At 44.1% G+C, this 14631-nt stretch overlaps 1 protein-coding gene across 4 annotated transcripts in view; it reads right to left on the bottom strand.

The window, feature by feature from the left end:
- Window positions 1-902: 902 nt before the first annotated feature.
- The window catches only part of tnrc18 (trinucleotide repeat containing 18), a 48691-nt gene continuing 34962 nt past the window's right edge, over window positions 903-14631 (bottom strand). Inside the window, exons 20-30 of one of the 4 annotated variants that reach the window (XM_080044080.1) lie at window positions 14127-14264; window positions 12255-12402; window positions 12025-12145; window positions 10750-10825; window positions 10505-10613; window positions 10044-10160; window positions 9152-9295; window positions 6388-8144; window positions 6013-6249; window positions 5546-5620; window positions 903-4825 (exon numbers count right to left, since the gene is read on the bottom strand). In XM_080044080.1, coding sequence (XP_079900206.1) covers window positions 4619-4825; window positions 5546-5620; window positions 6013-6249; window positions 6388-8144; window positions 9152-9295; window positions 10044-10160; window positions 10505-10613; window positions 10750-10825; window positions 12025-12145; window positions 12255-12402; window positions 14127-14264 — 3129 coding nt within the window. In that variant the 3' untranslated portion in view covers window positions 903-4618. The remainder of the gene's footprint in view (window positions 4826-5545; window positions 5621-6012; window positions 6250-6387; window positions 8145-9151; window positions 9296-10043; window positions 10161-10504; window positions 10614-10749; window positions 10826-12024; window positions 12146-12254; window positions 12403-14126; window positions 14265-14631) is intronic. The other 3 variants (XM_080044081.1, XM_080044082.1, XM_080044083.1) reach the window with 3 other exon arrangements.

The following is a 14631-nucleotide window of genomic DNA, read 5'->3' as shown; positions in this document are numbered from 1 at the left end:
ATAGAATAGAAATCCTATAGAAACATGATTTACGAGATTAGAAATAAAATAAAACTGAATCGGTTTAGTTTTTACATACTTCCATATTGTGTTGAAAGCTGCATTGATTATTGCACTGTTCATAGAAAGTCATATTTGTGACAAGAAAAGCTTTTCTCTTAATACAATATTAGAGAAGGCAATTCATCTGTTGATTCTCTTTAATGATCATCACAAAAGTAGGAAGTGATTAGCAAACTCTGAGTAGCAAACTCAGATGTGCATATAAATATATTTTTGAAATTCACACATGGGTATGTACATAAAAAATGTTTTGCATTGAGATGCATTGAAAATCGATTTTGAATCGAATCGTTGACCTCTGAATCGGAATCGAATCGAATCGTGAGGTGCCAAGAGATTCCCACCCCTACTGAAAAGTGCAAGAGACAATGGGTGGAAAATAGATTTTGTGAAATACGGAGGAGATTGATACCACATATGAACAGTAAATATGAAGCTACAGCCAACAGCCGTTAAGCTTAGTTTAGCACAAAGACTGAAAACAGGTGGAAATAGGCTGCCCAAAGGTAAATAAAAACTACCAGAATCTCAGATTATGAGATAATGGGCCCAGACTCTTAAAGGGCCCCCCCACTCCTCCTGATCCAGTCTACAGTGACTTTTCCACGCATATAGGCTACACAGAATGAATGGCAACAGCATATATACGGAGTCAGTGTTCCCAAAGGAATTTAGGAGACTGTAGGGGTAATCAATGTAAAAAGAAATAAACTGCTACCAGTCAAATACATAGTCCTGTACATAACCCAACATGCTAACGTTTTTGTACGGATTAATAAAAGTAGCAAATGTGAAAGAGATTTGTTTTTTCACGCCACAGACTCACACGACACCACAAGTACAGTTCCATCTGTTTATTGATTAACTATAAAATATTGAGTTACTAAAACAATCTTAAAAGAAAAACGGATAAACGTGGTTGCTGTCTGTAAAAAAAAGAAAAAAAAAGTTCCTTACACATAATATAGGGGGACCGAATATATCTGTGTCCGACGTATCTCTAAAATGTATTCCTTTTGCATTTTTACAAGGTTAGACATGTGTACAAAGTATATTCTGATAGTTTTTTTTCTCTCCTCGACAGTGAAGGATCATTTACAAAACTTATATGATTTTTCTATTTATTTTCAAAATAATCTTTTTTTTCTTCTTTTCTGTAACAGGACGATAACGTTACTGTAGGAACAGCAGACGAAGAACCAGCCTCCAGTCCACCTCTCTCTCTCTCTCCCATTCTCTCTTATTCTCTCTCTTTCTCTAGCAGCTAGCTCCCTGTGCCTGTCAGCAGTATTGCTTAAAAGGCGTGGACGATTGTTCAGAGAGGGGAAGCAAGGGAAGGATAAAAAAAATGACATGCAATAAAAAAAATAAAAAACAAAAGTTTTGAAAGACAAGCCAAAATAAAACAAACAGTGACAGAAAGAACAAATACAAAGTCAGGCTTTTAAAACATTTTACACCAAATGAAAATGAAGGCGAAGTGAGCAATAACAATCTGTGTGTGTGTGTGTATGTACGTATACGTGCATGTGTTGGACCCTGTTTGAAGGCCTAAGGCTAGGCTTTGGATGGAGATACGGGGCAAATAGAGATAGGAAGGCAATAACACACACCTCTAAGGGTTATGAAGGTGTGCCAGTGTATGTTTTGTGTGTGGTAACACCAGAGGATAAGAGTTTGTTGTCTTATCAGTGTTCCTCACACACACACACACACACACACACACACACACACACACACACACACACACACACACACACACACACACACACACACACACACACACACACACACACACACACACACACACACACACACACACACACACACACACACACACACACACACACACACACACACACACACACACACACACACACACACACACACACACACACACACACACACACACACACACAAAGAAAAAAAGTGCTTTTGCAGCTCCAGGGGGTAAACAAACATTCATAAGGGGCACTTTAACCTGTTCACTCTGCAAATACCGGTACGACCTGACCTGTGTACCTCATTACACTCCCACGGCTGAGATAGCAGCCGGAGATCCACCCATGTTGGGCCACTTAAAAACTTTGAACACTTTGTCTACGGAGACAGGCAGGCATCTTTTCCAGCAGCAGCAGCTTGAGGAGCGGGTGGGGGCTTTATTGGATAAGATTATCTTGCATCAATCCGTCAGAAAGCAGCCTGTGTAGTCACTCTGTACCTGGTTAAACGGGCCCTTCCAAGACTAGCAGCACATTATCAATCTTTCTGTTACTGGGTGCCTGGACTAACATAAGAAAGTGGACTGAAATGCTTCTATACTGGCTGACGGCCCTTTCCTTTGTCTTTTCATTGGGGAAAAGGTCACATTAAAACATTAACATCTCGGGACGTCCTCCAGACGTCATGCCGCCATCTCAGAGTGAGTAAAAACATGATATATTCTATCATAAAATCAGACAAATCCATATGACCAAAATATCTCAAAGAGTAGAAAATATTAAAACTATTGAATATCAACAAGACAATCTTCAGTCTCTGCAGCGGAGCAGAGAGAGGGCAACGTGGTAAGAAACGTACGAGAAAATCAACATGATACTCACATATATTCTAGATGTACAGTATATAACCATACACTGTATATAGATACTGACACAATCTCTATACACAATAATGAAGCTAAATGAGTTCAGAGCTCAGGAACGAAGGGGTTGTTTAGACTATAAATCACAAAGAAGAAAGGCGTTTCCCAACGTCAGCAGACACAAATCCGGGTTACTCTTCCTCTTCAGAGGCAGGGCTGATTTGGCGGATCATCATCATCATCAGGCCTGGGAGAGTAAGGCCGCCCAAACACTCACAAACCCTGAGCACAACATTCAACAGTCTCACCCTAAAAACGGTTAAAACTAGGCACGTAGAAAAAATTCATAAGCAGCTAAGAGAGGCACAAAAAAAGAAGAAAAAGGGACGTGGCAGCGTGTATGTGTGTTTGTTTGTTTATGTGCGTCTTAGGGGTCGGTAAATACTCTAGGGAAGACGTACGAGACTCCTATTCTCAGAGTGTCCTCTGCAGCGGGGCTCATTCAAAGTGCACTCATGTTAAAGATGATTGCTCGGAGGGGTCGAGATGTGATCAAACAGGCGATAGACATCCATAAGACAGCAGAGGCAGAAATAAAAATGAAAATAACATCTAACGCAGGACACTTAGAGGTTGAAAATACTGCAGCCAAAGTGTGGAAGATGGCCGTTAAAAAAAATAATAATAATTACGTGTCCTGATCTAATCAGTGGCTGGCAGCTACGCAGTGACTATCAGTGCCATGACCTTGATGCATCTTGGACTGACTGCAATGTTTACAACCCCTTGAAAACACCTTAGAGGAAAAAAAGGAGAAATCCACCCTCTGGGACTCCTACACTGTTAATACATCGGCCTGTCTTGCTCGGTGCATTTGTTGAGTCACTTTGAGATCTATTGTAGTACGGTAAGTAGTTTTTTTTTCTTTTTGCTTTTTCCCAGAAATGGAACATCCCCCCAGGAACTCTGTCTCCTCACCACTGCAAGATGATCAAACAATGAAATGCAGCAGCTGTTTTTGTCTCATTGTGTCTCATAGTGTTTCAGGGTGGATTTTTCCCTTTGCACGTAAGGAACTCAAAGATGAAAAATGGTAAGTGATTATTACAGTACGACATTCCTTCCTCTCTGTTTAAGCCTGAGTCTCTGAGGGAGTCAGAAGTTATAGTAGCACACGGACAGCTTGCCTGCCCGAGATAGGATTGTCAAGAGGAGTCGAAAGGGTTCAAATAAAGTGTTTTTGTTGTTGTTCTGTTGGAGTCTTTACCTCTCTCTCTTTCTGTGCATTTCTGTCTGTATTTGCATCTGTCTGTCTGTCTCTCCTGCTGTTCTGTAGATACATTTATATGACTGTAACATGACGGTAACATCACCACGGCAACATCATAATCACAACGTCACATCATCGGCATGCGTGCCTACAACAGGCCTCTCTCTCCTGTATCCTCATTCACAGTTCATTTAAAGCTTCTTGACTGTCTTACCTCTTTAGAAAAAAGTACTCTGACATAAATCTATAACATGAAAATAAAACACTCATATTTTCCTCTATATAACTGGTTGTGTGTGTATTACATGGATGCGAGTAGTATTTACACATATCTGTGTCTGTTTTTTTTTATGCAGGGTGTTATTTACATGTAAAAGGAGACCGAAGTGTCTCGTGTTTGTTCTGCAGCTTCTTTCCCATGAACACAACACACAGAACGGTCTGTGTGTGTTATTGGAGTCTGTGTGTGCAAAGGTTTCAGGAGACTTGTTCCTTTTATAATACTGTCTATAGTGTCTCCCGTGTGTGTAGTAGTAGTAGCTGTTCATGAAGAGTCTGTTTGAAGTGTATCATCGTATGAGAGCGGTCCTGTTCACTGGGATCCATGGTGAATGTAGATCAGTGATAAGACTTGGGGGGGTTGGGGTCCAAGGTCTGTAAAGTGGAGTCATGATTTGGTGTCACCCGTACTGGATGTGTGTTTAGCAGAGGACTGGGACTCCGTCAGTGTTGAAGATCATGCCGGTGGTGGGCTCGTAGGTGCCCGCCAGGTAGTACAGGTCCTCGCTGTCGGCATAGCGGCGTGTGTGGGTCATTTGTTCATACTCCTCCACGCTGACCACCAGGCACTTGTGGCTGACCGTCTGCACGTCGTTCTCATCGCTGTGGGACGATTGGTAGAGGGCCCGCTGTGACAAAAACACAGGATTTCACTGGCTGTATGAGGAGCTCCAAAACTGACTAAATGTAGTAAAACAGACAAATCCCAAATATAACCGAACATGACAATAAATCTTACTTTTTTTTTTAAGATATTTTTTTGGCATTTTTATGCTTTATTGATAGTGTAGAGACAGAGTTGAAATGGGGCAGAGAGGGGAGTGACATGCAGAGAACGACCGCGGGCTGGAATCGAACCCGGGTCCGCTGCTGGCCGAGGCCCATGGAGGGGACGCCGGGCGCCCCCTTCTTTCTCTTCTTTTTCTTGCAATAAATCTTACTTTTAGTTAAATAATTTAAATGGATTTTCCTCACTATCGGTTCATAAAATCAATTAAAACATTAAAACTTTTCAGCTAGCTACCAAGTTAATGCTAACTTAAAATCATAAAACTACACCAGCCAGCGTTGTGTCATCATTGACACATTAAGCTAGCAGTCACATAGCCTACTCTTGAAAATGGGAAATATTGCTAGGGGAACAGAGTTAAATCTATAAATGACAAAATGTTAGGAGTTGATAGACAAAATTAGCTAATAAAAAGTTTAATAAAGTTTTACATTATTTACCTTTTGGAAAGTTAAAAGTATACCGTAATTATAAAAAAATAAAAAAAATAAATCCCCAGGGATCCCCAGGGATTTTGAAGATCAGAGCTGGAAAACATAAAAAACTAAATCCCCCTTACCTCCATGAAGTCTTTCCTCTGTATAGAAGAGTGCAGAGCTGCTGGTAAGGACTGACCACACATATGATCCCAGTTCTGAAGAGAGGAAGTCAAACTAATCATACATAGAAATGTATTCAATGATGTGTTTCATTTATTTCATGGCTGTGAATGACACATTCATACACGAGTTAAAGAAGTCATGATCAAGCTCTTCATGATAGTTTTTTAATGATATAGTAGCAGCATTTTTAATTGCGATGAGGAAAGATAAATATGATTGTAGAAGGATTATGTAATTCATGAGACCAAATATTTCCCTTTCATGGAACACATTTCCAGAAATGTAATAGGTTTCAAAACACACATAACTTGTAATTAACACCTGATATTAGTCATACAAAATAATCCAAAAATAATCTTTTTGTTTTTTGTTTAAACAGTCACTTCCCCAGGAATGCCTTCAGAAGTGGTTTCAGAACTCCTACCTTCTTGTCTGTGAGTTTCTTGCCGGGGTTTGTCTCCTCTGGATGGTAGAACCAGTTGACCCTGACCACCATGTTGCTTCCCCACGACTCCCACATGCTCTGGATGCGTCCGATGAAGGGTAGGTTGGGCCGGCCGGCGGACAGGAACACGGCGCAGTCACCGATGCGGATCATCTCTCGACCTCGCACTATGGCCTTATAGAAGAGCTTCTTTGCCTTGCCCTTCATACCGCGTCTCTATGGGTGGGGGGAGGGGGGGGGGGATCAGAAGAAGACAGGCTGGTCACAGAGTGTAAAGAGGGGGATATCTGGACTAATGCATTTCTCAAAATTCCACCATGAATGTGTCTACTTAGGTGTGATTGTTCTTCTCACCTGAGTGGGTTTCCCAAACCACTTCCAAAGCTGTCTGGCCGGGAGGAAAGCGGAAATCTTGGGCCTGTTCTCCACACTTGGTAGCCTCTGACGTTTAGCCAGCTCCTTGGTCGTGGGGAGGTGGACCCCCTCTCTCCGCTTTGGTCTTCCCACCTTGCCCTCTCCTCCGCTGGGCTTTGGTTTGGGAGGGCGACCCCTCTGCCCGGAGCCCTTCCCAGTGGCCGGTTTCACAGGTTTAGTGGGAGCAGCAGGAGATAGGGAGGTGGAAGGGGAGGGGGATCTTGAGGGAGGAGACAACTCTTCTTCTTCCTCCACTTTCACCTCATCGTCTGTCTTCACCTCTTCCTCTTCCTCCTCCTCTTCTTCTTCTACTTCTTTTGTTTCTTCTTTGGGTTTGTCCTGTACGGGCGCTGGCGGTGGTGAGACAGGGCCCGGTGGAGGCGTGGGCGTCCTCTCTTCATCTGAACTGCAGGACGAGTCATCGGTTGATGAAGACGACGACGAAGAGGATGAGGAGGAAGAAGAGGAGGAAGAGCCGGAGCAGGAATAGGACGAGGAGGAGCAGCTTGAGGTGCATTTCTTCTTTTTCTTCATCTTCCCTTTCCCTCCTTCTTCCTCAGACTCTGAGCTGCTGCTGCTCTGAGATTCTTCTTTCATCTTCCTTTCCTCTCTCCTATCCACCTCCTTTTTCTCCTCTTTCTTGTCCATCTCTCCTCTACCGCGACTGTCTACCTTCTCCTTCGCCAGCGTCGGTGCTTTGTAGGTAGAGTCTTTCTCCGGCAGGCCAGCCTCTCTGTCCAGAGCTCTGGGCTTATCCTTCAGCGCTTTCTGATTGGTCGAGATCGTGGTGAGGGGGGCGTGGTCTCGTTGGACCCCACGACCCTCCAGCAGCATCAGAGCCTTGGTCTTCTTAGTCTTGGGCGAGGTGACGCCTTCGTGGTCGAGCTTCACCAGGGGCTCCGCGGGCGGGGGCTTGCGCCGCACCACCGAGCCCGTGTCGCTGTGCCCCGGGCCGGGCTTGGGTCTGGAGGAGACACTGCTGCTGGGTCTGGAAAGCTGGTCGGATGGCATCTTCAGTTTGGGTCTTGGGGCAGAAGATGTTGATGATGAAGATGGAAGTCTTGGAGTCAATGAAGAGGCAGGTTTGCCTGTTGATAGCCTGCGTGTAAGTCCAGAGACGAGGCTGGGTCTTGAGCCTCCGTGATGGTCGGCGGAGGAGGAGGGTTTGGTTTTGGAAGAAGAAGAAGTGGTTCTGGATGTGGACGACGTCGTACTCGGCTTGGTTGCGATAGATTGCGCCGCCATATTGGGCTTGGAGGACATTGGTCTGTTGGTAGTGGGGCTGACAGTGCTTTTGTTCTCCCTTTCTCTGCGTTGGCTGTTGTACGAGCTGAGGTTGGGCTCGCTGTACAGATCCACAGTCAGGACCTTGCCGTAGGTGGAGGGATAGAGGGAGGGGGGCAGAGGGCGGGCTGGTTTGAGAATGGGAGGCTGTGCTGAGAGGCTCTTCCTGGGCATCACCGGGTTGGTTAGAGTAGGGCTGGTGGCGGGGGATGTGATAGAGCTTTTGCGGGCCGGTTTCGCCTGCATTCCCATTGTGGGCCGGGAGGCAGGCCGGGGCTTTTCCTGAGCCGACTTCTGGACCGAGGGGTTCCTGTCCTGGGAAAGCTTGGCTGGAGTCTGGGGTCTCTCTGCAGGGTGGGTGGAGGCAGACGGAGGAATGGCTTGCTCCCGGCCGTCTGGGTTCATTGAAGTCTCTGGAAAGACAAAAAGGAAAGAAAGAGACAACAAACGGTTTAACAGTTCTGCTATTTCGGCCAAACTACATCATACGTGGGTTTGAGAGTGGATATGCAGACGTTAGCATTGTGTGGTTTGGTCTGCAGGCCTCACATGCTGAGTACAGTAAACACATCAGCAAGGAGAACAAAAAAAAATCCTGCTTTTGAGAACTGCTTAGCCAGTAGAAACAAGGCCGGCGTCAGCAAATCAGACATGCAACATGCCATAAATTACAGTTAGAGTAATAGACTGAGCTTCGTGGAACAACAACTAAGCATTTTGAGCCAATTCCTTAAACTGATATCATAGTCGACAGCCGTTGTCATATATATTAGATGTTTGATGAAAGATCTGTCGGAACCCTCAGCTATTTTTGTTGGTTCCGTTGTTCTAAAAAGAGTTAAATAGACATGACAAAAGGCTTTTTGAGCTCTTTAGCGCTCTCTATGATGAATAAGGGCAGCAACAAACTACATTTTTTTTTTTTACTAATAATCAACATTAATGAAGCCTCTTCCCAGCTGTCTAAAATGGATGAATAAGGCCCAATTTACTTCTGTGATGAGCCCTGAGCCACATAATGTGACATCCTTTTCTTTTTTTCATGATGCTCAGCGACACATTGGGCTCCAGTGCGTGTGGAGATGTCCTCAAATGCTCCCATGGAATCACTCAAAGGAGAGTAAAAGCAGCGTATCTCATAGGGAAGGAAATGGCAGCGCTTAATGAACAGAGCGATCGTTTTATTTAACGCTCCCCTCGACATTATTTGTACCTCCACTGGGAAGCCTTACCTTTTCTTTCTGTGAAATTCTAACAGATGTGACACTTTTGGTCTGTCATTCTGATAAACTCATTGTCTCTATCACTGATACATTAGAGTCAAGTAGAGTCAGAGGATATTATCTATGAGTAGGACGGAATGAGTGAGTGGATAGATCATGAACTCACTCAAGGACTGCAGGCGGTTTGATTAGCTCACCTGGTTTGGGTTTGGGTTTGCGACCAGGTTTCCCTTTGATCTTAGGAACGGACTCCTCTGGCTTTATTCCCGCCTCTTTGCTGCATTTGCGTACTCTCCTCCTGGAGCAGCTGGCCACGAGCAAGGCAGGGGATGGCTCAGCGCCTGGACCAAAGCACAGAGACAGTGGGCGTTAGGGTTCATCTGAAGAATGTTATGTTTGGCTTCCCAAGACTGCTCCAGCGTTTACACGTCTCAATTGAGCCACGTCATTCGGCTATTTATTTTGGACTATATTTTGTCTTTTTGAGTGTGTTGTGTAGTGTTCATTCTCTCACAAAGACATGACAACATGTTGGAAGCACCTTGCCTGCAAAAAATCTAAATATTTATACCAGCCTCTGATGCATTTGCACAGAAAAATACTTCAATATAACAAGGTGCTTCATGCTCAGTAAATATTTTCATTTTGGTAAGCAAAGGGCTTCATGTTGTGCCGTTTTCCTCACATTGTGGACACTTGAAGCTTGAGCCAGGCTTCAGTCTTGATAAACACATCCACTTAGAAATAACTGCACATATACATGCAGTATATATACACATAGACACACACACACTTCCACACAAACCAGTGTAAAGAGCAACGATTTACCGGAAGTTGTAAGATAGAAGCACTCCACGGGGAAAACACTTTAGGCTAAAAATCACTAACACACACAAACAAAGACTGTGCAGGTCGCTGCACAAATACACACACAATCTGTAAATATATCAAGGTTCCAACCAAATAGGGAGCATATGAGAAGAAATTAAAATCTTCACTGCATTTCTAAGTGCAATGAGAGAACGTGTGTGTGTGTGTGTGTGTGTGTGTGTGTGTGTGTGTGTGTGTGTGTGTGTGTGTGGTGCTCACAGTGTATCTTGTAGTCTGGCGGCAGGAGTCTAATGTGGGAGAGCGGGATGCGGCCTGAGTCGCCGTCGTCAAACTCCACAGTGATGAGATCATCGTTCTCGTCAATATCAGAACTTCCTGTTTGAAAAAGAAAGAAAAGAACATTTGATTTCGACACAACTTACAGATTAAAAACAGCTTGTCATAGTAACCATTTTGATTTGGATAACTGCATCACTCACACTCACCCTAGCATTGTTGTTTCTTATTGTTCATTGCAGTTAAGCTTTTAAGAACAGATCCCAGACCATGTAATGTTCCCATAACCATTACATAAACCGTGCATTATACAGATAAGATCTTTTTCATTTGTTTGTGCCGCCAATGCTACAAAGTCATACCATACCATGTAAGATCGCTGTGTGTGTGTGTGTGTGTGTGTGTGTGTGTGTGTGTGTGTGTGGGGGGGGGGGGGGCGGTACCATTGACAACAGTGCCGGGGTAAAGGCAGCGGTACTGCTGGCTCCAGTACGCAGCGATGCGGGTGCCCTCTGGGAGGTAGCGCACAGATGGAGGCTTCACATCGATGATCTGCACGGAATCACAATAAACCATCAAAACAGGACTCTGCACACAACATCTTCACTTCCCTAACTCCTCAAAGTGTCTCACATCTCATGTATCAGCAGGAATAGACAGATGTGTGAGAGATATCCAGTGTACTCACAGCCTCCTGCAGCAGTTGTTCTAAGCAGTAGATGTGTGGTCGGTTCCCTCTCTCCCCCTCCACTACCACGCTGTATCTGCAGCAGAAGAATTATGGGAAAAGAGGCCAGAAGTTAGGGGTGAGTGGCACAGACTTTCTTTATAGGTCCATTGGCACAGCCTTGGATCTTTTCCCTTCTTGTGCTTTCTTTGATGTGTAGCGGGAAAGGGAGGAGTGTGTTCTCTAACTTACACTATAGTGCTTTGGATAAAATGTTGTCCAGAGCGTAGCACGGCTAATACCCACATCCCCCTGGAATATTAATCCTGTCTGAACAGGGCTTTTGGTCTTGTTTTCTTTCTCTTAATTAAGCCCCTCTGGATTAGAGCGTCAGCTGAACGACCAGAAGTAGATCTTAATGTTTTTTAAAGTTTGGGCATGTTTAGAAGAATAGTTTCAAATGTACTTTAACTCGACATCATTGTAAATGAGGGTCACCCCTCAATTGGTCTCTCGAGGATAAATAAAAGTTAAATGAAAAAAAAATGAAAAAAAAAACTTTCTTGCAAAGACATCGATAGCACTCTCATTTCGGGTACAGTCAATATGAAGCTAGAGCCTGCAGCTACTTAGCTTAGTTTAGCATTAAGACTGGAACCAGGGAGAACAACCCAGCCTGGTTCTGTGTTAACAGTAACACAATCTGCCTATCAGCACCTCTAAAGCTTACTAATTATCATCCCATGGGCCCTTAGATTTCATGCAAAATGTTCCCATACAAACTCCATACAAAAATGTGTAGGTGTTAAGCTATAGCCGTTTCCCCCATACTTCCAGTTTTTATGCTAAGCTAAGGTAATCAGCTGCTGGCTTTAGCTTTATATTTAGCATATAGATGTGACAGTGGAGCTCCATCTCCATCTAGCAAGAAAGAAAATTGTTGTATTTACCAAAATGTCAAACTATTTAGTATATTGACCTTGCATGTATGACAAGTGGATTGACCTGTTAAAAAAAACCTTGTCTGTGTTGTGCATATGAAAAGTCAACATCCCTGTGGTTTGTGCCTGTAGACGCTGCCTAAAAATATTCCCTCTCTGTGTGGCAGAATGAGGTTCTTCTCAAATCAAGGACTGCAAACTTTACAGCACATTTGGAGCACACTGATTGATTTGCAGCTTTAAATAGTGCAAACAGATGTTAGTGTTTACAAAAAAAAATCAATCCCTGTGCTCTGCTCTTTTTTTCTCTTCTTTTTCTTTCCTACCCTCTGAGGTTTACAAAGTGTGTACTCACATGTCAGGGGAGTGTACAGTGTTCACGTGTCCTGCGTACAGTAATTGGTCGTCCATCGGGATCAAAACTCGGAGGCCATCCACTAGGGAATCTTTGTCCAGCACACACTGCACTGCGGCTGCTGGACACATGCAATGAAACATGCAACAAAATGAGCATCACTGCGTAGTAGTGTGTAAGGCATGTCCAGTACACAGTAAGGTAGAGGTGAGTTTGTTTTGCATACTGACCGGGTGTGGATGAGCGCTCAGATACGCTGCTGCTGCTGCTGCGCTGCGGGAGGAGCTCGTCCTCGCTAAAGCTGCTGTCCTGGTTGGGCTCAAAGTCCTCGTCCGCCGCCATGCTCTCCATCAGCCGGCTCACCGCTCCTCTGGAGGGCTGGAGACACACACACCAGCACTTTACTTTTAAAACGCATTTAAGGGGAACAAAAATATCAACTAGTGTAAATTCAATAACCCTAGATGATCCCTAGAGGTTCATTTGTGGCAGAACTAACACTAACGTGCCACAAAGGAACTTTTGAAAATGTGAAACGGTGGCATATTGCAACACTTATGCTGTTGAATACACAGTCCCGACTCCACCACAAAAAGCTCTGCACATAATAGCTGCCTTTTCTGTTTCCAAAACAAACTCCAGTTTACTCTGGTGGCAGATGGAGAGTAATGCATCACTTTGGCAGAAAACCACACCATACAGCAGGGGTGTCAAACTCATTTTCACAAAGGGCCACTCTACGATATGATAATCACACTAATGGCCAGACTGACATACCTTCTTTTTAATCAAAAAATAAAAAGAACATATCTAAGTAAGTATATAAACTGTGTACAATGGCTAGTTTTCGCTTCAACATTTTCGGGGGACAAATTATAGGTGGGGGGTATGGGGGTGCTCCCCCGAAATGTTTGAATGTCAAACACTTACTTTCCTGTATTCTGGTGGATTTTTATCCACCGATCTGTGCCTTTTCGGCATAGATTTATAGTGGAAATGTCTTAATTTTTGTAAAGGAAAAGACAACATTCAGGTTCCTGGTGAAACAATTATAAAGGACTATAATGCAGTAAGGCTCTCAGGCATTCTGGATTGAGCCACAATATTTATTCTCCTGGATTTTTCTAAACTTTCTGCACATTCAAAACATATCACATGTTTTGTTTTTTTAGGAATCATGACGCAGCACCAGTGTTAGCTATTTATGACACTTTACATTGGTAAGGAAATGCCAAGCCACCATTGGAAATGAAAGGGGTGGGCTATCAGCAGCTAGCTAACGTTAGCTAGTTAGGGTTAGGGTTAGTAACTTAAAGCAAAAGTTAGAAACCAGATAATTTTGGCATTAATCCTTAGACACTTGACACAATCAATCGTCAATATTAGCATGCTATTTAGCCACATATATTGGCCTATTTACAGCCCTCAGAAAACTGACAGCTCTTCTTAGATGGAAGTTCATCAATTCATGGCTTAAAATCCTGAGCTGTGGAACTTTCAGCAGACATTCCTAGCTGTAAGCCATGTAAGTTTCCTTACAGTTGGGAGCATATGTGACGTGCGGATATGGCACAGGCTCCATAAGAATGAACTTTTTTTTTTTTTTTTTTTTTTTTTTTTTCAGAATTGATTCAAATCGGCTGAATTGGCCTTGAGTTTGATACATGTGCCATACAGGATGTCTACTCTTTTCCACTCATTAAGAGAACAACATAGTGTTCAATACAACCGTTTTTTAAAAGATTATTTTGAGGCGTTTTTCGCTTAATTAGACAGTTTGGAGAGACAGAGTTGAAATGGGGCAAAGAGAGGGATGACATGCAGAGAACCGACCATTGGTCGGATGAGAACCAGGTCTGCTGCGATGAGGACTGAGCCTCTAGGTAAGGGGACGCTCCATCGACTATGACACGAGCGCCCCTGTCGGTTAAATTCTTGAGACTTATTGTATGTACTGTAAGTGTTTTGGTGCAACACATGGGCTAGAATGTAAAGCAGGCGATGCGACAACTCAATGGTTTTTGGTTTTGTCCTTTGCCGGGGGTTAATATAAGTTCACATCCATAATGGCTGTGCAGCTGATCCATCATCCTCACACTGACCTCTCTGGCCTTGGTCTTGGCTTTGGGTTGGCTCTTGCGTGCCGGGCTGAGGCTCAGAGGCACGGGGCAGTCTGTGATGGGACTGCACAGAGTGGACGGGCTCACTGGGAGAGGAGAGTCCTTCAGCTTCTTTTTCTGCTTTAACAAAAAAGAGCCAAAACACAGATGCGTTAGAACATACATAAGGATGACAGCGCAGAGGAGCTACTGGACGGAGACACACACACGCGCACACTGAGGGTGGTGGATGTTGCCGGGCTGCCTGCAGTTGTCCTTTCTTGTCAAGAAACATGACACAGACAGCAGGGGAGAGCAGCAGTGAATGAAGTACTGGGAAGCCCTTCTGGCACTCTGGACACACACACACACACACACACACACACACACACACACACACGGGTGTCTAGGGAGACGAGAGTGGATGAGAGGAAACCAGAGTTTGAGGGAGGAGGAGAGGCGAGATACAGTGACAGAGGAGAAAAGGAAGATCAGCATGGGGGAGGAG

Source organism: Ammodytes marinus (genome assembly GCF_949987685.1).
Source record: "Ammodytes marinus genome assembly, chromosome: 16".
In the NCBI taxonomy this organism is placed as follows: domain Eukaryota; kingdom Metazoa; phylum Chordata; class Actinopteri; order Uranoscopiformes; family Ammodytidae; genus Ammodytes; species Ammodytes marinus.
This window is presented reverse-complemented; position numbering and strand designations above follow the sequence as displayed.